The 22,882-nt window shown below is 48.4% G+C and overlaps 1 protein-coding gene across 2 annotated transcripts; it reads right to left on the bottom strand.

Moving 5' to 3' along the window:
• Window positions 1–15,204: 15,204 nt before the first annotated feature.
• LOC133919594 (myb family transcription factor PHL11-like) lies at window positions 15,205–18,464 on the bottom strand. Of its 2 annotated transcripts, none has more exons than XM_062364028.1 (6): window positions 17,999–18,464; window positions 17,086–17,162; window positions 16,910–16,967; window positions 16,722–16,797; window positions 15,877–15,946; window positions 15,205–15,773 (listed from the first exon to the last, which is right to left on the bottom strand). In XM_062364028.1, the coding sequence occupies exons 1-6, from the start codon at window positions 18,297–18,299 to the stop codon at window positions 15,342–15,344; spliced, it is 1,014 nt and encodes a 337-aa protein (XP_062220012.1). In that variant the 5' UTR covers window positions 18,300–18,464; the 3' UTR covers window positions 15,205–15,341. The 2 variants fall into 2 exon arrangements, with proteins under 2 accessions (XP_062220012.1, XP_062220013.1); XM_062364029.1 differs by lacking the exon at window positions 17,999–18,464 and adding an exon at window positions 17,453–17,972.
• Window positions 18,465–22,882: the final 4,418 nt, after the last annotated feature.

The raw sequence follows: 22,882 nt of genomic DNA, 5'->3' as shown, positions 1-22,882 counted from the left end.
ACTTTACTGCGGCCTTGGGAGGCGCCAGCCAATATCGTTGAAAATGATTCGACCCCGCTGCGACCTTGGGAGGTGCCAGCCAGCGTTGTCATAAAAGAAAGAGAACTCCACTGCGACCTTGGGAGGTGCCAGCCAGTGAAGACCTCTGAAGAGAGGTTTTTATCAACTCTATTACGACCATTTAGCAGCCATGGTGCCAGCTAATAGCGTTGAAGGGTCTTACAGTTCCGCGTGAACCGCACTGGCACGCTTCACTGCTCCCGATAATCCTCAGTTGCGACGAAACTCGGCGCCACTTCCGAGGGGATCCTCGATGCCACTGTGACCTTGGGAGGTGCCATCCAGTGAGGACAGAGAATGATTAAAGACTCCACTGCGACCTTGGGAGGTGCTAGCCAATGAAGGCGAAGACTTCACAGATCCGTAAACACACATGTGGTGTACTTCTCTACATCATCAAGCTGCAATAGCTATGAAAAAATGGTTAACTAATAATGAAAGGGAAATGCATACTAACAACCCTGTTTGATGCATTTGATGTTTTGAGATATAGGCTTTTCTTATGTCACCAAGCTATGATGTGACCCCAAGATACAGCCACAAGAGACTCCTTCCTCAGGAGACGACGAAGAGTCGTGACAGTTGTATTTAATTGTACGACACATCCGTGTACGTGTGAAGCACACATGTCTGAAAGTGCTTCTGAAAACGATGGGGGTTCCCCAAAACTGCCTCGTCGGCTAAAGCAAGTTAACAATCCTGTACTCCTTGGAGGCTGAATTTGTGCATGGCATGGATCAAAGATGGGTAGAAAGCAAGATGTGGCATTGTTGCCTCCATTTTCTGCGAGGGTGGTGAATAATGGTCACTCTCTGGCATTCGCAGTCTTCATGCCACCCATTGATGGTGACTTTACTTGCACATTGCTGGTACTTCTCCCTTAAATTTGGGAGGGCTTTGATTGGATGACACCTTCAAATGGGTGTTTTGAACAATGGTTGACCTTCGTTGGGCCTTTAAATTTGCTTGTACTTGAGCTTGATCTTGGGATTGCGAATGCCTTTGAGGTCCCATCATCCACGCTCTGTGGTACTAAACCTCGCGGGCAACTTTTGGTGTAGCAAGGCCCTTGTTTTGATCACGCCGGGGTGGCAAGAAGCTTCACACCTACCCACGACTTGTGTCGGGAAGGTAGCCCTCTCTTGCTCTTTTCCTATAGTCGTCCCCGGGTGAACTTATGTTGGGGTAGAAGAGTACAGGATTAACAACGGTTAGTCGCTTCAGAGGCAGAATGAGTCAGCCTTGACGCCCAAGCGTAGACAGAGGAACATGTGTCTTTTGTGCAGTGTGTATTTATTATCTCAGCTTAAAACTGTCACGACACTTCGTACATTTCTGGAGGCAAGACATGCAAGTAGCCATACCTTGAAACCGCAACTCGGCGACAGGTAGAAAGGCCATGATCACTGTTGGGTGGATCGACACCCTTTATTTTGAAAGAGTTATACCGAGCCTCGAAGTTCTCCCTTTTCAATGTTGATCCAAGGGGAACGGAGGACGGCTCTAAGCGATAAACTTTTTGAGAAAATGACCATTAATAGGAGGCATTGGATGAACACCCTCCTGGTTAATGAGTTGGTAGGCACCTCCATCGTAAACTTGTTCTACAACATAAGGCCCTTCCCATTTTGGCTCAAATTTGCCTTTGCTTTTGCCGGTAAGTATAATCGGACGCCTCAGAACAAGTACTAGCTCTCCCTTCCTGAATACGCGAGGTTTGACAAGCTTGTCATACGCTCGAATCATGTTTTGTCGATAGAATTGTAAATTTTGGAGAGCGTTGAGACGCTCTTCTTCAAGGGCATCCAGTTCTTGGAGTCGAAGGTGAATTCTTTCATCTTGTGTGATTTCATTGTGTATGGCAATCCGGAGCGCGGGAAGCTCCAGCTCTAGGGGTAAAACAGCCTCCGTACCAAAGACAAGTGAGTAGGGCGTCGATTGTGTGGGGGTACGGACAGTGACCCGATACGCCCATAATGCTTCGAAGAGACGGTCATGCCAATCCCTCTTATTTTTTGTAACTGTCTTTTTCAGAATGCCCACGAGGGTCTTATTAAAAGCTTCGGCCAAGCCGTTGGCCTGAGGGTAATACCCTGTGGAATAGTTCCATTGAATCTTGTATTTTTCGGCAAACTTGTAGATCTTACTTGATTTGAAAGACAGTCCATTGTCGGAGGTGATGCGATGAGGAACTCCGAAACGGTATATGATGTTGTGCTCGAGGAAGTTTATGACGTTGTCGGATTTCACCTCCCTCAAAGGAACTGCTTCTGCCCACCTGGAGAAGTAATCAGTGGCGGCGAGAATGAATTGCTGCCCTTTAGAAGAGGGCGGCTCAATTTTTCCAATTACGTCGATACCCCAAGCGTCAAAAGGCCAAGAGGGTATAGTCGGGTGTAACGGAACTGGGGGACGATGCTTGAAGTCCCCGTGTATCTGGCAGTCATAGCAAGATCGTGCCACTTGAATACAATCGGTCATCATACCGGGCCAATAGCCTCCTGAAAGCTTTAGGCTATGGTACATCTTTGGCCCGCTCTGATGTCCACCACAAACACCTGCGTGTACCTCTTTCAAAGCTTTATCTGCTTCGCTTCGGGACAGGCATCGAAGAGGCATCTCATGCCCATAAGAGCGTCGATACAGGACTCCCGCTTTGTATATGTATGAGGGGAGTCGCCTTTGCAATTGACGTCTTGTGACGGGGTCACTTGGCAGACTGCCGTGCTTAAAATAATCTAAGAAAGGCTTGCGCCAATCTTGTTTATCAACTTCAGTAGTTACCACGGTGTTCACTTCGTGGTCTTCGGGAATGAGTTCAAGTACGGCTGGTAGAAGCCATCTTTCTTCAATTTTCACTTCTGCTTGCCCATCAGGTAATACGAGGGCTGCGGCTAGCTTTGCAAGAGCGTCCGCTGAGGCGTTCTTGCTTCGAGGGACGTGTCTAATTTGTATGAGTTCAAATTTCTCCATGAGTTTGTGAGTGGCTTCCCAATATGGGACCAACTCGGGTTTGCGCACTTCATAGACTCCATTAACCTGTCTCACAATGAGCTGAGAATCTCCATATGCGTGAAGAATATGTATCTCCATGGATAATGCGAGAAGAAGCCCAAAGATGAGGGCCTCGTACTCGGCTTCATTATTGGAACATTCCTCCTTAAGCAAGGAAAAAGAATGGTATAAAGTTTCTCCTTTGGGGCTTTTAAACACTATTCCTGCACCGGCTCTCCTACGAGGAGTCCCGTCGGGGTCGTACTCCGTGCGTGAAGCGCCGTCGAAGTAGAGTTCCCATGGAGCCTCCATGTCAATTGTGAATACTTCCTCGTCGGGTAATTCTGTGACTAAGGGCGAGTCATCCGGAACGGGATGCGCCGCTAGGAAGTCAGCCAAAGCTTGTCCTTTAACGGCTTTCTGAGGAACGTACGTGATGTCGTACTCCATCATCAATAATGCCCATTTTCCGACCCTGCCTATAAGGGCGGGTTGACTGAGGATGTACCTCACAGGGTCCGCTCTCGCAATAAGCTGGACCTCATGTGCTAGCAGGTAATGTCGTAGCTTCTTGAGTGCAAAGATTAGTGCTAAGCAAAGTTTTTCAATGGGGGAGTAATTACATTCAGCTCCCACCATGGTTCTACTCAAGTAGTAGCATGCAACTTCTTTTCCTTCGTCGTTAATCTGCCCAAGAAGGGCGCCGACGGAAGCATGTTGCGCTGCAATGTATAAAATGAGAGGCCGCCCTTTGATGGGGGCCATCAGCACCGGTGGATGAAGCAAATATTGCTTAATGCTGTCGAAGGCGTTTTGGCATTGCTCGTCCCAAATGAACGGCGCACCTTTCTTCATGAGTTTGGAAAAGGGCTGAATTCGCCCGGACAAATTAGAGATAAAGCGTCTTATGTACGCTAGTTTTCCTTGCAAGGACTTGAGTTCTTTTAAATTTTTTGGCGGAGGCATCTTGAGGATCGCCGTTATCTTCTTAGGCTCGATTTCAATGCCTCGGTAGCGGACGATGAAGCCTAGGAAAACGCCGGATTGTACGGCGAAGGCACATTTGAGCGGGTTCATCTTGAGTTGGTACTTACGCAGTCGCTCGAATACGACGCGCAAGTCTTCTTGATGACGCTCACGCTCTCGGGACTTGACCACCAAGTCGTCGATGTAGCATTCTACGGACTGGTGGATGAGGTCATCAAAGATGACCGTCATGGCGCGCTGGTATGTAGCACCTGCATTTTTCAAACCAAAGGGCATTACTGTATAGTAAAAATTACCCTTCGGGGTCCTGAATGCTGTGTCGATGGCGTCGTGTGGATCCATCTTGATTTGGTTATAGCCGGAGAACCCGTCCATGAAAGAGAGGGCTCCAAAACCTGTAGTAGAATCGATCACTAACTCGGTGATCGGAATAGGGAAGTCGTCTTTCGGGCAAGTGCGATTTAGGTCACGGAAGTCTACGCAAACCCGGACTTGCCCATTTTTCTTCATTACCGGAACGATATTAGCGAGCCATCGAGGATATTGCACCTCTTTAATGAATCCCGCTTTAATCAACTTATCGACTTCGGCAATAATATCGTCTTGTAATTCCGGGCGGAAACGCCGCGGATGCTGTTTAATGGGACGAAATTGCGGATCTATCGCTAGTTTATGGGTAGCAACCCACGGGTCAAGACCCGGCATTTCTTTATACGACCATGCGAAACAGTCTCGATATTTCATTAAAAATTGCTTATAATCTTTGCGCTCTTTGGGTGAGAGCGTAGCACTTACAAAAGTGGGGCGAGGATCATCCTCACTCCCGAGATTAATCTCTACAAGCTCATCAACAGTTTGCTGCCCACCGTCCTCCAACTGGTAAGGAGCTGGGGCAGCATTGAGGATTTCTCCATGATGAATTGGCGTCGCTTCATGTATCTTGGCTAAGAGGTATTGCTCATCTCTCAAGCCATGTCGCGCGTTTGCAGCAGCGCAGAATGATCGAGGCTGATGAGGGACTTCATATGTCTCGATCAAGTCCTCTTCATCGGATGGCATTTCTTCATCATCCTCGTGCCCCCAGTCTTCACCTGCACAAGTAGTATTACACATAACAAATTCGGAATCATCTTCATACTCTTCATCGCTCTCACACGAGGCGAAGGGACGGTAGCCGAGTCCGTACCTAGTACGAGGGAGACGACCCTTTTTCACGAGTCGTTCTGACTGGCTCCACCACTCCTCACACACGTTGGGCGGAGATGGTAATCGCTGATTCCTTCGGAGCTTTATTCCGGACCTCTCGAGTAAGGGGACCATGTTTGGTTCCACCCTCAAAGTCCCGATGATCTCCTCCTTATCCGATTCAGTATCTGGAAAATTCAACACAAGGTTACAGCACTGAGTATGTGGAACCTTATAGAAAAGGGTCGGGCTTGTGTATCCCTGAGGATCAGGAACAGCCCAGACTTCTAATGGTGTAGCAACTGAAGTGTAAAGTGATGGAAGCGGAAGAAGAGGGGAGCTCGAGGCCACCTTCTCTATTTTAGCGACTATCTTCTTCACTCTCCCCTCTTTATGCTCGGGGGATGTAGAGGTGGCCGCTTTATTAGTCACCTGAAGTGTTTGCGCAGTGGCTGGAGGGGCATCTGTTGAGCCCTCATGCACTGTTATAAGAGGCTTTTCTATATTAGCATTATACTCGAAAAGTATCGGGGAAGGTGTATTCCCTTCATCTTTAACGAAAGGCATCTCTATCCAGGGCCTTGCTTTTGACCTTGTCAGGGTAGTAGTCATTGATGGCGCTGACGAAGAGGCCTCCAAGTTCCCCATGATTAAGGGCGTCGTGGAGGTGGGCGATGCGGAGTTCCAACTCCAGAACGTGCCTGAATTGTCCTCTTTGATTGCCCCCGGTCCTTGTTGTCGTCGAGACACGGGAGCGTACGATCGAGGCTTTCCTCGGTCCCTACTGCCACGAACGCGAGGGAAAGAGCTTCGTTGTCTTGAGCATGGTGTGATTAGGAATTCCATCTCGGAGCTGGAGGATGTGGGGTCGGGTGTGACCATGACATCCACTGCTGGGGTCGAGCGACCCAAACGCTCTTCTCCACCGGTGCTAGGGAAGAAGTACTTAGCATCTGCATGATGCACTTCTTGCACCGTGTATGGGGACAAATTACCGATGATTCGATGTTGTTCTCCTTTATTATCCACGAACTTGAAGCATTGGTGCAACGTAGAGGGAACAACCTGGTATTTGTGTATCCAAGGTCTACCCAATAGCGCCGAGTATGACGTCACAAACTCGATGACGAAGAACTTCACCTTAAAGCTGAAGGTGGACATTTGTAACCTCACGGTGATGGAGCCCAACGCCTTGCTCCCGTTGCTGTCGTAGCCACATATGACCACGCTGGTTGGCTCGAGATCATCCATCGTATACCCGGCTCGTGTCAAACTGCGAATAGGCAGAAGGTTGACTGCCGAGCCAGGGTCTATGAGCACACGACGAAGATGTGCGCTCCCAATGTTTCCTTCAATGTAGAGTGGTCGATTATGGTTATCGGTTTCAACCATCTTATCTTCCTCGGAGAATGATATCTCATTGGCTTCGGCAAGAGTGCTAAGGAGCCGGTGTTTGGCCATAGCCGTCTCGTATATGTGAGGAGTCTGTAGAGCCTTGATTAAGGCCTCTCGCAAGTCTGGCATTAGCGTCAGTGCATCATAGACGCTTAATAGCGCTGGAATGCGCTTTAAATGAGCAATGATGTTATATTCTATGTCGTCTTCTTTAGCCTGCATCTTTGACGATGATGGCTTGGATTCCTGAATGGGGAGCTTTGAGCGTTGTAACCCATCGGTTTTGTCAGCGCGAGGCTGTCGAGGCTTCACTGGCTCAGGAAGTTCTCTACCATTTCTCAGATTCATATTTACTTCTTCAGTCTCTCCCTCTTCGGCGGATGTAGCTTCCGCCTCGAGGGCTTTACGTTCCTCGGGAGTAATAGCGACTCCTAAATTTGAGTCGTCGTCATCTTCACTTGCGGCGATGGCATTACATTGCGCCACCTCGGCGGACAGAGTAGTATCGAGAACGTGCTCATCTCTTGACGTCGTTGGCTGTCCCCAATTCCTAGGGAAGAATTGACCTAGTGTAGGCAAAATGGTAATTCTCCGCGGGAAAGCCTCATCTCCCTCCGACTCGGGAATGAATCGGGGAGGCATACGTCGTTGACTTGGATTACGCCGTGCAATTTGCACCAGCGCTGAAGGAGGATTAACTTGATAGCTTGATCGTCGAGCTCTTGGAGGGCGTCTTTGCGGTACCTGCTGCCACTGTTGCTCCTTCACACGATGAGTGACGGGCGTGAGCCGAAGCCTCTCGAACTGATCTTCTACTTGGGCGAATGGCACCCAATACTCTTCTTCTTCATTTATGTGACTAGATGATGAGCCATTATGTCTTACTGTTACCACATTAGCGGTATGGTAATCTGAGTTCATGGCTTCAGGCTTTAGGGCCAACCTCTTCTCGTCGACCGCTCTTTGTAACCACTCTTTGAAAGCGATGCAATCTTCAATAACATGCCCTACGTACCGATGGTACGGGCAATACAAAGGATTTTCAATCATGGCGACCTGCTCAGGTCTTGCCGGAGTAGGTAAATTCACAAGCTTCTGCTCGTTCATCTGTTCGAAGAGACTTTTGATGAGGTCCCGTCGAAAGACATATTGCTTATTCAGCATCTCCCGGACATTAGGACGCACAGTTGGTCTTGGCCGTTCATTCTTCGGGCCGAAGACTGGAACGGCACTTGTAGCATTTGCCTCAGCGGATGCCTTCGCCTTGTTGCCATTTCCGGCCGGCTTACTCGAAGACCCGAACCGTCTAGTATTGTCGGTGGAGCCTGCGTTCTTGTACATCTCCATGATGTGTGGTACCTTCTCGAACTCAAGCTTGGTAGCCGCAACGGCATCTCCAAGTGAACTGAATGTCTTGGGATCACGTCTTGAAACTCCGACCAACCAGTGTTGTAACATGCCGTGGATGCACATTTGCACAGCATCCTCTGGATGCATTTCTCTTGCGAGACGAACATAGTTGTTTCTAAAACGGACGATGTAATCTTCGATCCTCTCATCCCGTCTTTGTTTAATTTGGGACAACTCTAGAATCGAAATGTCCTTTCTCATAGTGATAAAATGTGATTTGAATAGCTCTTTCATAGCAACCCAACTGGGCACCGAACCCGCAGGTAGACGGCTATACCAGTGGAAGGCAGCTCCCGTCAAGGAAGCTGAGAATTGACGCAGTAGTAGTGATGGGTTATTTGCAGTGTCTCCACACACTGACTCGAAGTAAACAAGATGTTCAGTGGCATCACCGGTTCCGTCAAACAAACGGAACTTCGGCGGATGCCAACCTGCAGGGAATGCGACTCGATCGTGCCATGCTTCATATGGTTTGTCGAGCTCACTCTCTAATGGTCTTGGAGCCTGCTCGGCCGCCAATTGACGCATTCTTCTGTTGACTACGTCTTCTGCGATGCTGTGGTAGTCTCTTAGCGTCACGGCCGGCGCAACATGTGTGGCTGAATTTGTCGGCACGGCCATGACATGTGGAGGAGTGACGCCCGTTTGATGAGTATGCGTGCCCCCTGCCCCTATCGGAGGAGGATTGCGCAACTGAGACGCAGCTTCGAACTCAGTAAACTGCGGATCAACTTGAGGGATCCGTAGTACGTTAGGTGGTGGTGGCGGTGCACCTCCTGATGTAAAGTGTAGCATCATGGAGCAGAGCTGGTCTACTCTCGCGGACAACTCGCTTACTTGTCTTCCAAGAGCGCTATTATGCTCATTTTGAGTGCCCGGATGTGGTAGAGGTACTTGCTGATGTTGACTGCTTGTACCCCCTAGGGGTACTATAGATGGTATTGTACCCGCGTCTGGGGGTGGTTCTTCGCGAATGCCTTCATTTTCGTTGGCCATATTTACAGGCGCAACGTTTAGGCCTTCTGGATCTTTTTCGTCTCCGGACAATGCCGAAGGTGCCAGCCGGGAGTAATGTGGTGACTGAGAGCGTGCTTCAAGCGAGTCTGATGTATGAGCCCCGGGACTGTATTGTCCTTCATCCTCGGATGTGACGGGGCTACTTTCTATTCGATGTCGAGCAGTCATCTTCAAGCGTGTGTCGGGGCCAGGACGCGTAGCCACCGTGTGTAACTGTTCTTGATCTCGCGGTAAACGCGAAGAAATACTTTTGTAGGCATCAGGGTGGTCATACAAAGAAGACCCTCCTTCAAATGATTTGTACTTCCCGGACACGGGGAAACAAGGGGCGACTATGGCCTCCTTCTGCAGTCTTGCAGTAGTTTGTGAGGACCTGCCGAAGCAAGCCTTTGGGTTTGGCAAAATTTCCTCCTCGGAGGAGTATGCTAGCTCGTGTGTGATAGGAAGGGGTTCCCAGTCGGAGTCCGATTCTTCGAGGCTCAAGACCCCGATGGTGCCGCACATCATGATGTCTCCGTCATTGGACTTTTTAGAGCTCTCGGACGTAGTATCATAGTTTGTCGAAGCATCTGAGCTTGGTTCTATAAGCTGTCGGGACCCTTTAACAGTAGATGGCGGTGTCACTTCCTCAGGGACATTTGCAGGTTTGTCCTCTGTTACTGGCTTTTCATTTTCTTTAGTAGTGATGACTTGAGAGGGTTGAAGTGGCTCAACCCTTTGCTGCTGCCTGGCAGGCCCTGTTAAAACAGGGATAGAGCCATTGTCTTGTGTTTGCCGTGGCTTTGGCGCCAGGCGTTCTAAGAGGAAATTGTATCTCGAATTTTGCTCGAGATTCGGCGTTACCCGAACGCTAACTCTTCCGTCCTCCGGGTGGACTTGGCCATCCGCCCGAACGCGGACTTGTACATGACGTAGAACTATGTCCTGTAATTCACGGAACCAGGCTTGCCGGTTTCTCTTCCTTCGCTCGCGCCTCCGTTGATTCTCGTTGAGAATATACGGGGGTGAGTATCTAGCTGATGAAGCGGGACGACGTGCCGGTCGCATAGGAGCCTCGTGCCTCGGGGCTTCGTAGCTGGAGGAAGCCGCCTCGTAGGGAAGCCTCCGGTCATGCCTAAAGGTCCTTCTTGGATAGGCGTAGTCTTGGCGATGCGACTCTTGATCCCAACGAGTGGGTGGCTGCATTTGTCGTGGCCGATATGTTGTAGGCGGAGGGCCTCTTTGTCGAGGAACCTCGGCGCGATGATCTTGATGATGATTTGTAGGACGAGGATTGCCCCCAGTCCTTGGAACTTCTAACGCAGTTGTGCTGCGAAGCTGTCTTTCGAGACCGTTCATTTGGTCTCTAAGTTGTTGTAGTTGTCGTTGTAGCTCATCAGGTCGAGGCGCCGGTACTTCACTTGGAAGCACGGCAAATTGATTTGTGTCTTTAGACGAAGAAGGGTCAGTCGTCACACCGATGTGAAAACAAGGCACCCAGTGCTGGCAGCCAACGAGACTGGGGTTGTAGAGCCTGCGCCTCCTCCCAAGGCGATGAGACAAAAACTCCTCTATGATGGCCTCTCGAGCGGGGAGTCTGGCTCGTGTCGCATGATGAGTCCATGCGCGAGGCGTGAGCACATTCGCAGTCGCTTCTTCATCTGTGATGCAATTTGAAGTAAAACGGGAGGCGATCTGTTGTCGAAGCCTCTGAGCTTTAGCAATTTTTCGCCGGCAATTCCGGCGTGCGTGGAGTCTTCCTTCTAAACGAGCAAGGGTCACACTTTGACGCAAGTTCTCACAAACTGCGTCTAGTGCTACGACCAACTCAGCTTTTGTTTTACTCGTGAGGGGAAAACCCTTCAACATGGATTTGGCCTCGGCAATAATGTCGTGGCACTCCTCCTTGATCTGTGAGAAGGCTCTCTTTTGAGCCCTGTTTGTCGTGGGAGCCGAAGTTGGCTCCTTCATCATCCTGGAGTAAATTGAACCTTCATGCTGTAGGATGACCATGGGTGGAAGTGTCCCAAACTGCAGGATCGTTGGAACTGAGTCGCGGGCAGGGATGAATCCACCTGCAGCCACAGCGTCTCTTAGTTAGTATTTTCCCGACGATTTCTTTGCAAGTAGCACTTGTAGACTCGGGAGACCATCTTGACGACCAGCGCAGCGCAGCAAAGATGGGAGGAGAACCATGTCCCACCGGGCGTGCCATTTTGTTTCGCGGATTCGAAACGTCTAGCGTTTGAATTTGTATTTGAAATTATGCATGTAATATTGCGGGCGTGCCAGTATACAGAGTATACAAGAGACAGGATACAATGTAATGGAATTGTAACTTTATTCATTCATATTGAATTCATAAAGTACATCTTTCGATTACACTTGTTTTACTCCTCAAACGCACACGCTATCTGACTATCTTCATGATTTGGCGATTGCTTTGTCTTGGTTCCCGTGGCCTCGTGGGGCTCTCCGGTTAATTACGCCCGTCTTCGGGCTACCTCCGATTAAGTGCGCTGGCGGTCGTCATACCGAGGTCGTCTCTGAGTCTGCAAGGCTGTAGTCACACGCAACAAAGACCAAGCAAAGTGAGCGTTAGAAATAAAATGCGGTAAAGTACGGGACAACAGTCTGGCATAAGCTTTTTGGACTGTTTATGTATCCCGGATCATCATCGGCCACATAGGCCTCAGAATTGTGTTTTTATGAAGAGGTGGGCTGGGAGCGCTGCACGACGCGTAGCTTCGACCGAAAGCAGCAACATGGCCACAACCGGGAGCTCCGACGCCGTGCTTGACTCACTAACTCACTCTTCGGGCCTCGGACTTGTCCTCATCGGCCGTCTCCGAAAGCAACAGGCAAACATGCTACAGAGGCAAAGCCACAAAGGCAGGGTGATCACTTGCGGGCCACGCAGGCTCCAGCCACAACGGCGCATTTATTCTTTGCCACACAGGCACTATGCCACATAGGCGAAGGGCAATCACTAGAGTATCAAGCCACAAAGGCAACAGGTAGCAAGAGGGCTCGGTACAGCAGAGAACCACCTCTCTGAAAGTAGCATCATTAGCTCCTTTTTTTTTTATAGGTAATCAAAGCCAACTCTCCCTCCCTATACCGAACCATCTCTGTCCAGCCACACACCAGCAAGCCATCATCGTATCTGTTTCATATCACACATAGCAAAAGGGAGAACAATAGGGCGATGGAATCAATAACCAATCCAACACACCTAGCCGCACAAGAACAGCGCCATCCGACAACAGCACCTCAAAGTGTAATAATCAGAATTACTTGGACCAAATCAGGCCAACAAATAGAATAGCATCCGCACAGGCTAGCAGTCGCAAGGTAGAAACTCCAACCAACACCGAGTAGCAGATGGCATGGGGGCAAGCACTATCACTAGCCATCTCCACCTCGACCAGGAACAGAAGCAAAAACCTAACTGCTTGAGATCAACTGACAACAGAAGGGGGTCTTATTCATAAGCACCCACCAGGAGGAGACAGTAACGGGTAATGGCAAGACTTATGGGATAATTGAAGCCCGAAACTGCTACAACATATGGCCGGAAGCGCCAAGCTTCAACGGCGCACGGTCGGAGTCCAGTGCTTCAATAGCGCATGACACAGAGAGTAAAGGGTGGCCGGGGCTCAAACAGCACAACGGCATGCTCGGGCGGCGCGTGGGCGGCATAGAGCATAAGGGAGAGTCACGGCTGGGCCTCAGTTTTAGCATCACTGGCCCATGGCGAGGAAGTCAGCAGCACAACGGAAAGGCACCACAGACCGACGACAACATCTCACCAGCGAAGAGCACCACAGCACGAAGGCCGGGGACAAGCGCAGCACAGCAACCATACGTGCACAGGCGAGATGACAAACAAGATAGCAGCCGGGCTCAAAACTCGAGCACCACGGCGCACGCAGGTCGTGAAACGACAGCCGGGCCTCAGTTTTAACATCACCGGCCACGGCAAAAGCACGACGGCACGAAGGCCGGGCTATCACAGAGCAGAGGGGGAGAAGAGCAACGGCACAGCCGGAGCACCGGCTACGACGGCAAGGCCGTGCATCACAGAGAAAAGTCACGGCCAGGGCTCACCTTGGATCAACGTCATGGTGGCGATGGGGACGGATCAACAGCGCGCTCTGATCAGTGATGGGGAAGCAGCAGGGGCGGCACCCTTCAAGGCTTCGGCCGAGCACGAAGGAGACAACGCGAGGTAGCGGCGAGGTGGCGGCGCAGAGTAGCAGGGCTCCCGCGTGCTCCTCCACAAAAAATCTGCTCCCCTATGGGCACCCCCTCCCTGCACCTCATATAGGCACGGCACGGGGCTCCCCTGCGAGGAGATAATCATGAAGCCCACCTCAAATCCGTTGGGATTTCCTGAGTGTTGCAACCGGACTCCACGAATCCGCGAGGAACCCGATTGGGGAAGAGGAAAATCCGTCCAAATCCGGTAGAGATAGGAAGGGATTCCGTTGGGGATTGAAAATAGAGATGGAGAGGATTCGGTTTGTTGGAGATACAGGGGAAAGGGAGAGAGGGCGCCGGCATGGCTCGAGCGACGCGAGCGGCGCGGCCCGTGGACCAGGGGGCGAGGCGGTGCGGCGCAACAGCTCGGTGCGGGGCGGCTCTGCTGCGTGGGAGAGCGGCGTAGGCCCAAGGAGCAGGGAGGGAAAAGGGGGAGAGCCGGCTTGGCCGGCGGGACGCGCGGCTCGAGCGAGGTGGCGACGCGCGTGAGGGAGAGAGGCGGCCGCTCGGGTGTGTGAGGAAGAGGAACAGCGCCCCTGTGCCCTAGGGTAGCTGGCGCATGAGGATAAGGTGGCCCGGGATGGGCCGGGTCGGCCTGATGAAGAATGGAGGAGGGGGAAAGAGCCGGGCCGGGCTGGCCGAAAGAATGGGCCGGCTGAGGACCCATTTCTCTTTTTTTCTTTTTTTCTTTTTCTTTTTTTTTTTTATATATATATGTATACATGTACGTATGCGTATACAGGGGATTGCTACTGTCCGTGGCAAAATACCATCGTACACTATTCATCACTTGCTCCTTGGCTGTCCTTATAGTCGAGAGGTGTGGTTCCTTCTCCTAAGACCTTCAGGTCTTGATCGCCATATTCCGCCGGCAAACTCTGAGCTTGTTGATTGGTGGCTTCCGACTCGAAAGCGCCTCCCAAAGGATCTGCGTCGCGGCTTTGATTCCCTCCTGTTGCTGGGTTTGTGGTTCATTTGGAAGAAGAGGAATAATCATGTGTTCAACTGATCTGTTACTTTGGCCGGTGCTCTCAGCAGGAGGATCGTGGACGAAGGTCGCATCTGGGTTCAGTCCGGCAACAATTGGATTGCGCTGCTTCTCTTCCCACCCTAAGCCGGTTGATCTCCTTAGCGCTTAGCTTGGTCGCGAATGCGCTGGTGGATGTAGTTGTTTTCTTTTTCTTCCTCTATGTTCTTATCGCTCCTAATCACGGCTTGGGTGATTCCGAGTACTCGCTTGTACTTCTTCCTCTTAATGAAAAAACGTGTTCAGGCGCGTTCTCCAAAAAAAAAAACAAATGTAGCTACTTCATGATGCTTGAGAAATAAAATGCCCGGCTGCCATGAGTAGCAAAGATCTCTCGAGGAATCTCTCTTGCGGTGTTCCTAATTCTTGTACGCAGTGTGTTTGCAAGTAGAGGTTCAGACCTTGTTTCGTGTTTTATAGCTTGAATTCCACCATGACTATGCTGCTTATCGAATCTTCTCCTCAAATGTATATCAACCCCCTCGAGAGCAGCCTGCTTAGTTGGTTTTCCAATTTCATCTCCGGGATCCAGTTCTGTTCAGCAGCTGAATGCCACCGTCAATATGATTTTTTTGGGTTAAAGTGTACTCAGAAACGGGACCTGTTTTTGTTAGCATGCCACACAATTCACTTTCAGGTGTAACCTTATGCAGTTTTTGAGTTCTCTGTGTAAAAAATGCCAGCCTTCAGTTGATCTGATTTGATCAGCTTACTAAAAATGATAACACAAACAAATTATCTACTCATACACATGAACAAAGCTACTGAACCTGAACGCAAAAGGGATATAATCTGGAACATGCTTGGTCTGCTCTCTGCTGCATGAGCATGACCCCATAATGCTTTTTTTTTTTTTGGATTCTAGAAACATATGAAGTACAGAGATCTCGTATAAAACTAGCTATGCTTATTCGGACTTTCGGAGCCTCTTTCCACAAATTTACATTAGCATACTCTAGATCAACACTGTAAACAAGCATCCTCAGGATTGCCGAAAGAATTTCTCACAATACAAGGGGAGCTCTTAAATTAAACTACTGTCTCCCTTCAACTGAGTTTTGCACCTCATGTGCTGATTTATCTTCAGATCCGATGAAGACCGGTGACCATACCCTCCTCTGATATTCAGATCCAACAGCAGCAAGCCTTCATCTAGAGTGCACTTGACACCGTCGCCATCCCGAACTCCGTGGTACAGCTTAAAGTCTAAATTGCCTGTTCCGAGGTTGTCCTCAGATATGGCTTTCGCCAGTTCTCCATTGTTCTGCTCACACACTTGTGTCGCGTTGTCCATGAAACCTGAAAGAGCGAGGTTGAAGTCTGTAAGCTGCGACCTGGTTGCTTCTAGGTTGGCAGCTCCAGTTGCATCGTAGGAAAGGTTGTTCTGGGCTTTCTCTAGTATTGCTTGCAGATATTTGCCTTGGGCCTCAATTCGCATCTGCAGCTTCTTCTGCACCTGCATGTAGAACACATTCAGCGGTCAAAATGTTGTGATCATGGCAGCACAATGTTATAGTAGAGAAGCATGTGCCGGTTATTTTTCCTTTTTGGCATCTAACCTCAAGCTGCTCGTGCAGTTTCCTTTGGACTTCAATTTGATACTTTAGCGCATCCGCAAGTGGTGTTTCCCTGATACATGTTAGAAATACTTCAGAAATGGTATGCCTAACCGAATAAAGATCATAAAAACTGATATGAAGGATGGTCACACAAGCCATGAAATGAACACCATTTGGAAAATTTGAACTAGTAATTCAGACTTCAGAGATAATGCTAGCTGCTGGCTTGCTTCAAATTTGTATAAGATAGCATACAACATAGGAAAACTTTTATAATGCTAGTTGTTTCAGTTGGGTGACATAGACTGATTCCTGAATCCTGATCCAGGTTTCAATTTGTATAAGATGATTTTGTTAGTTTATTCCGTGGAAGTGCTTCATTAACGTGATAAGAGTATAAGATTCAGTTTACGCAACACATTAATCAAGAATTGTTTTGCAGGCGTTGATAAACCCCTATACTTTGGCACATCAACGTCCCTTTCCTATGACTTCATCCTCCAATGATTGACAGTCCGGTACAATTTAAGTAAGCACGTTTTCAGTATAAGTTAAGCATGGCGTTTCTCTTCTATAAGAGTAGACCACAAATATTTAAATCACCGATAGTACGTTCTATAGCCATCTGATATAAAAATCTTATTTTATACCCTGCCAACTAAAATAGCAGTTTTTCAGTTCTACTGGCGCAACAGAATCAAATTAGATTGTTGTCGTTGAATTCTTGCTATTTGAAGATGCATGTTCTTCAAACATCATGGCAGTGTTATAAAGCAGACATGCACGAGTCTATGTACTGATGTGAAAGGAAGCACCCATGATACAGGATGATGATTGCTTATTACCCCGTATTGTTACTGGCAGTAGACGGAATGCAAGGAGGTTCTGGAGTGTAGAAATTGATGCCCTGTGCGGCGAATGCTGTGAAAAGAGCAAAAACAATGTAAGATTTAGAAAACTACGTTGATAAGTGCTTTTGACCTTTTCATCTTAGCAATTTAGTATTCAGTAGTAGTATTAGCGAGGTACATACCCCCTCTGCTGGCTTCCAAGCCTGTATCTTTCTTGCTCTGTTTTCCCAGCCTGTATTTCTGATCACAAGAGACATCATCAGCAAGCACGAATTAGCACCGGACAAAGCAATACAAATAGAACGATAGACAATAATTGCACAGGAATTTGCAGAGAAGAGATCGGCGGAGCTGATACCTGAAGATGACTCTTTAGGTGGTACAAGGTGAGCCCTTTCATGCTCATCAGCCTCAGCACCGACTTGGGCGTCGCCTCTGTCGCACAGCACAGTCAAATGGAAAACGATATCAGAAACTCCAGGTCTCCAGGAACAGAAGTTGTAATCACAACTAGAAGCTAGCCCAGGGCTCCAATAACAGACTATCACAGAAGCTTTTAATCAGAGGGACGTCATGCATGTAGCATACATGAAGTTTGATCAAGTATTTTTGGCATCTTTCTGTGTGCACTGAGCCAAGCAGCGCGAGCAGATGGGATTCGAAATTTCGAAGGTGGAGCATGCATGCTGCTGTTTAGCAGCAGAGGAGGGCATGCGGGTACTCACTGTCGGGCCCGCCGAGCTTGGTGACGGCCTCGACGAAGCGCTCGTGCAGGTCGGGCGTCCACCGCAGCCGCGGCTTCGGGTCCCGCGACAGCACCACCCCACCCATCGCCCCCGCGCCGCCGTAACCCGCCCTCTCCATCCCCTCGAACATGCTGCTGATCGGTTGGTCTTACGGTATCCTCCTCGCGCGCTCCCGCGGCCGACGGATCGATCAACCGGTCACGAAGCAGCAGTTCAGGCGCGCGACCGCGACGTGTATGTCACCCGTACGTTGCGCTGCAGCTCGCGCGCGCGCACGAACGCACGCCCGGCCGGCGGTGGCTCGACCAGCAGCAGCTGGCGAGGCGGCTGCCGCACGGCACGGTGTGAATCTGGTGCCGCGCGCCGGAGGGGGGGGGGAGGTAGCGTAGGATTTCGGCGAACACCGAGGCGGATTCCTGACGGGAATGTGCGATATGTGGCGCGTTCTAAAGCTGAGCGGAGAGATAGAGATAGAGAGAGAGAGGAGGAATATGTAGAGAGAAAGCGCGCATCGGCATCGCATACCATCATCACCACCATGTATGTACTCATGTGTGCGGAATCTCGGGGAGCCTTGTGCCGGGGGGCAAGCCCGGAACAAAGTAACAAACGCCAACGCCCAAGCCGCCAACCGGGGCGCGCCGCCAAGGGCACCGTCGGCACCGCGCCCCCCGCGGGCGTCTGATTGTGATCCGACGCCCGTGCCGTCGGCTTGTGATCTGTTTCTGTTGGGTTCGGAAACCGGAGCGGGACAGGACAACGAAGGGGGCATGTGCGAGGGCGCGTCGCGTGGACGCCGGCCCCCGACAAGAGCGGGGTCCGGCATGTGTGCCTGCTGTGTCTTACGGTCGTAGGCCAGAGAAGCTGTCCGATCGCTGCTAGATTTAGAGAACACTGTGACCTGTACGTGTCTAGGTGACTAGGTGCCATCTGCCCGTCCCCCGTGGTCAATGGCGACAAGCCGGGCCGGCCGGGATCAAGAACAACTCAGCTGCATATACTAGTACTCCACTACACCAAACAAGCCAACAAGGTAAACTGGAGGAGGCACGACCTAGAGACTTGTTACTCTCCTCGATCGAGGAACGAATGGGAAAAACAGCGCACGGGAACGACTTCGCTGCCTTTGACGAGGGCATATTCCGGCGGCAAGTAGCGGCCCGGCGGATAGCGAAAGGGTGGGGATGGGAAGCGGTGGGGCCCCGGGCGCGAGAGGGACGCGGGGAGATGTTGGCGGTGATGCCGCGCGGCGTGGCCCCGGAGAGAATATTCGCGGCGCCAATTTGGCTGTGACCGCCGCTCCACCCGCCCCCGTTCGTCGATCGCCAATTCCATGATCCCTTCGTTTTTCGTCTTGTTGTTTTCTCGACCGGCTTACGGCCGCCGAGCCGGAGCGCACGTCGAGGAGGTCGTCAGCGTGAGGCTAGCGTGGTGAGGAGCTAGGCATGCGGCTAGCTACGGTGCCGACGGCTACACGCTCGGATCGGCGTGAGCTTCGTCGACCCGGATGCTGCCGCCGTCGGTTTGGATCAAACGCCTTGCCAATAACAAGGTCATATTTGTTTTTAATTCTGATTATAGATTCTATCTCAAAAGTAAAACCAAAACAAACAATCATAATCTAAAAACTGATTCTTACAATCTATGGTGTACTGTAAAATCTTATAATTCATAATTTGAATTTTCACAGCTAAAGCTAAAATAAATATGCCCTTAGCCACGGCATTTTCAGTCGTGATCCATAACGTGACCGCGAATTTGGTACTTAGTTCTTTAATTTATCCATGTAGATTGCGTAATTGAAACAGAGCGTAGTCTAAACTATGATGGCATGACTATAAGCCACATGATTAGTAGTTGTCTGTACCATGTCAGCCACGCCTTGCCTCCTGGACACACGCGAGCACAAAGACGCACACACACGAACACACGCTGGCACTGTGAGGGAAGCTCAAACTGCTGCAGCTTTTTCGTTTCTTTCTTCTCCTACAAGCTCGCCATGCTCCGAACGACCTGCGCCACTACTCGCACACTGTGGCCATGTTTAGGAGGATATAGAAAAAAGGAGTACATAGAAAATGCGGTCCCCATGTTTAGAAGTTTTAGGTCAGCTTGAGGTTGAAAGATTCTTCTTTTGGGCATATATATAGATTCGAGGAGCTAGTCAGCCTAGGATTTGTTTGTCTTTGTTCTCACTCTATCCAACTCTGAAGTATGCGCCATTCCACAAGCATCGCATCCTTTGGTTTCATTTTGGGGTTAGAATCATATGCTCAAAGGGAGACCAGGCCGTCGAATAATTACTATCAGTTCCTAGTGTGTTAACATCAAGTAGTACGCATATATATCCTCCCTAATCCTATCAATGGAACATTGTGCATGAATAGATGATGCCCAGTTCTCTAGATGCGTTGGTGCCGTACGGACGAGTAGTTTTTGTTGCTCAAACGGACCACAACTCCCTACCATCATATAGATATTTTCTTGAGTCGCTTGTGAATTTTGAAATTTTGAATCCATCCATGTATCCACGAGACCACGACTACTTGTAATAGAGAGATCACCGGGTCAACACTCTCCTGGCCCGGGTACGTGTGCATGTCTCGTGGCGCGCATGACAGCGGCACATCACGAACCGGGACAGTCGTCGTTGCCAGCCGCTCCACATGAGAGGGGGGGGGGGGGGGGGGGAGCACGCGCATATGCAGGGTGCGGCGGCTTATTAATGCGGGATCCTCCGAGAGGCGAAGCGGGTTGAGTGGGTGTTGGGTGGTGGCGCAGCAGCGACTGAGGGCGATGAGCTGTGCGGCCGTGGGAACGGGAGGAGGGAACACGGAATCCCTCATGCTTTCCACTATTCTTCTACTGGTACTCGTACTTGCCACGCCACCGCCGCTCGGCTCTTTGCAGCGGAAGTGGCGAACCAGGAAGCCTGGCGCTTGCGCTCGGCGAAGCGCGCAACAGCGCGACAAAAGGAGTGTTACAATCTTGCCTACTCTTGGTTCGCAGGCCACATGGAATCACTATTCTATGGGGTATTTTTCAGCTGAAATATACTCACAATACATGACGTTTTAGATTTGAGTATAAATATTAAGTGAAAGGTAGAATGAGCATCTTATCCTCTTTTATTGCACATTGACCTATAAGTAATAATGATGTAACATGACTGAAAAATGGGCTAAAATATAAAAATAGACAACATACGCTAACGTATTTGCGAAAATAAACAACATATCGGCGTATTTGTAAATGTAGCACCTGTATTCGGCACTTTAAAATCCGAAAACTCAATTTCGGTATCTCAAACTCCGAAAATACGTCGTATTCGGCACCTCAAATATCGAAAACACACTGTATTCGGCAACTGACGTGCCGAAAGCAGTATTCGGCACGAATACGGCTTCTACCGTGCAGCGAGAAGCTAGCAAGCTACAGTAGAACGCAGAAATGTGTTAAAAATTTATGTTTTTTATTTAACTCACGATTTTATTTGAGAGTATAAAAATAGTCTAAAAATTCTAAACATTTTCACGAACAAAATAGAGGTCACTAGCAATCCGTTTTAATTGGTTTGATCCAAAAAAACATGAGCCAATATTTAATTAAAATTCTCTAAATAAGCTAACTTTTATAAATTCTAGCAATTTTTAATACCTCAAATAAATTATCAAAAATATAGAAAAAATCACTAATATTCTTCTAATGTGATGTACTAATTTATAAAAATATTTCGAACCCTATGTTATTTGGTGAAAAAATAAGTTCCTTTATAATGATATATTTATATGCATTCTTATCATTTCATGTCATATTCTCTTTTAATTTATTTCATGTACTAATATTTTATTATTTCAAGCTCACACAGCACATTTAACGATGAGATGTGCTAATATCCCCTCTGTTTGACATCCTCATTTATATGCATTCTTATCATTTCATGTGATATTCTCTTTTTAATTCAATTTAAATAAAAATAAACGCATATATTCTCTTTTAATTCATTTCATGTGATATTCTCTTTTATCATTTCAAGCTCACCCAGCACATTTGACGATGAGGTGTGCTAATATTCTTCTCATGTGATGCAGTCAACATGAACATATTGAGATTGATTTTTCATGCACCTTTGTTGTCTGCACTAGGAAGCAAAATATTCCCAACCAAACATTGTCACTCCTCGGTAGATCGAAACACCTTCGCAAGTGCGCAACATCCTCTTGCCTTGTCATGCTTTTCATCTTCTCAGCAGTATATCTTCACACCACTCCAGCCATGACAACAAGGGCGGTCATCCTCCACAAAAGAGAATATCACATGAAATGAATTAAAAGAGAATGTATGCGTTTATTTTTATTCAAATTGAATTAAAAAAGAATATGACATTAAATGATAAGAATGCATATAAATAGATCATTATAAAGGAACTTATTTTTTCACCAAATAATATAGGGTTCGAAATATTTTTATAAATTAGTACATCACATTAGAAGAATATTAGTGATTTTTTCTAGATTTTTGAGAATTTATTTGAGGCATTAAAAATTGCTAGAATTTATAAAAGTTAGTTTATTTAGAGAATTTTAATTAAATATTGGCTCATGCTTTTTGGATCAAACCAATTAAAACGGATTGCTAGTGACCTCTATTTTGTTCGTGAAAACGTTTAGAATTTTTAGACTATTTTTATACTCCCAAATAAAATCATGAGTTAAATAAAAAACATGAATTTTTAACACATTTCTGCATTCTACTGTAGCTTGCTAGCTTCTCGCTGCACGGTAGAAGCCGTATTCGTGCCGAATACTGCTTTCTGCACCTCAGTTGCCGAATACAGCGTGTTTTCAGTATTTCAGTTGCCGTATTCGGCACTTCAGTTGTCGAAATCAGTGGGTCCGATGTATTTTTGGAGTTTGAGGTACCGAAATTGAGTTTTTGGATTTTAAAGTGCCGAATACAGGTGCTAGATTTATAAATACACCGATATATTATCTATTTTCGCAAATACGCTGACATATATTGTCTATTTTTGTATTTTTGCCCTGAAAAATGAGATTTTACTTAGAAAGTAGAGACTTAATAGAGTGGTAAAACTGAAAAATATAGGGTAAAATTACCTCGAAATCGTAGAACGTCATGTATTATGAGATGCAGGGAGTAATATTTTTCTTGTTTTGTGTTCAAACTAGAATTTTGCAAGACGAGAGCATCCCTCAAGTGTGACCCGTCGTTCTTCAGCTCAGCTGCCCTGCAGACTACTGCGGGCTGCCTTAGCTAATCTGGCAGCTCAGCTCCAACGTGTAGCCTTGAAACCACCTGCCGGAAAAAAAAATGGAACGTAATGCAAAATTGGTGCCTAATTAGGCAAAATAACGCCGAACTCCCAAAGACTTCTGAAATTCCGGATGA

The sequence above is a fragment of the Phragmites australis genome, chromosome 5 (assembly GCF_958298935.1).
Source record: "Phragmites australis chromosome 5, lpPhrAust1.1, whole genome shotgun sequence".
Classification (NCBI taxonomy): domain Eukaryota; kingdom Viridiplantae; phylum Streptophyta; class Magnoliopsida; order Poales; family Poaceae; genus Phragmites; species Phragmites australis.
This window is presented reverse-complemented; position numbering and strand designations above follow the sequence as displayed.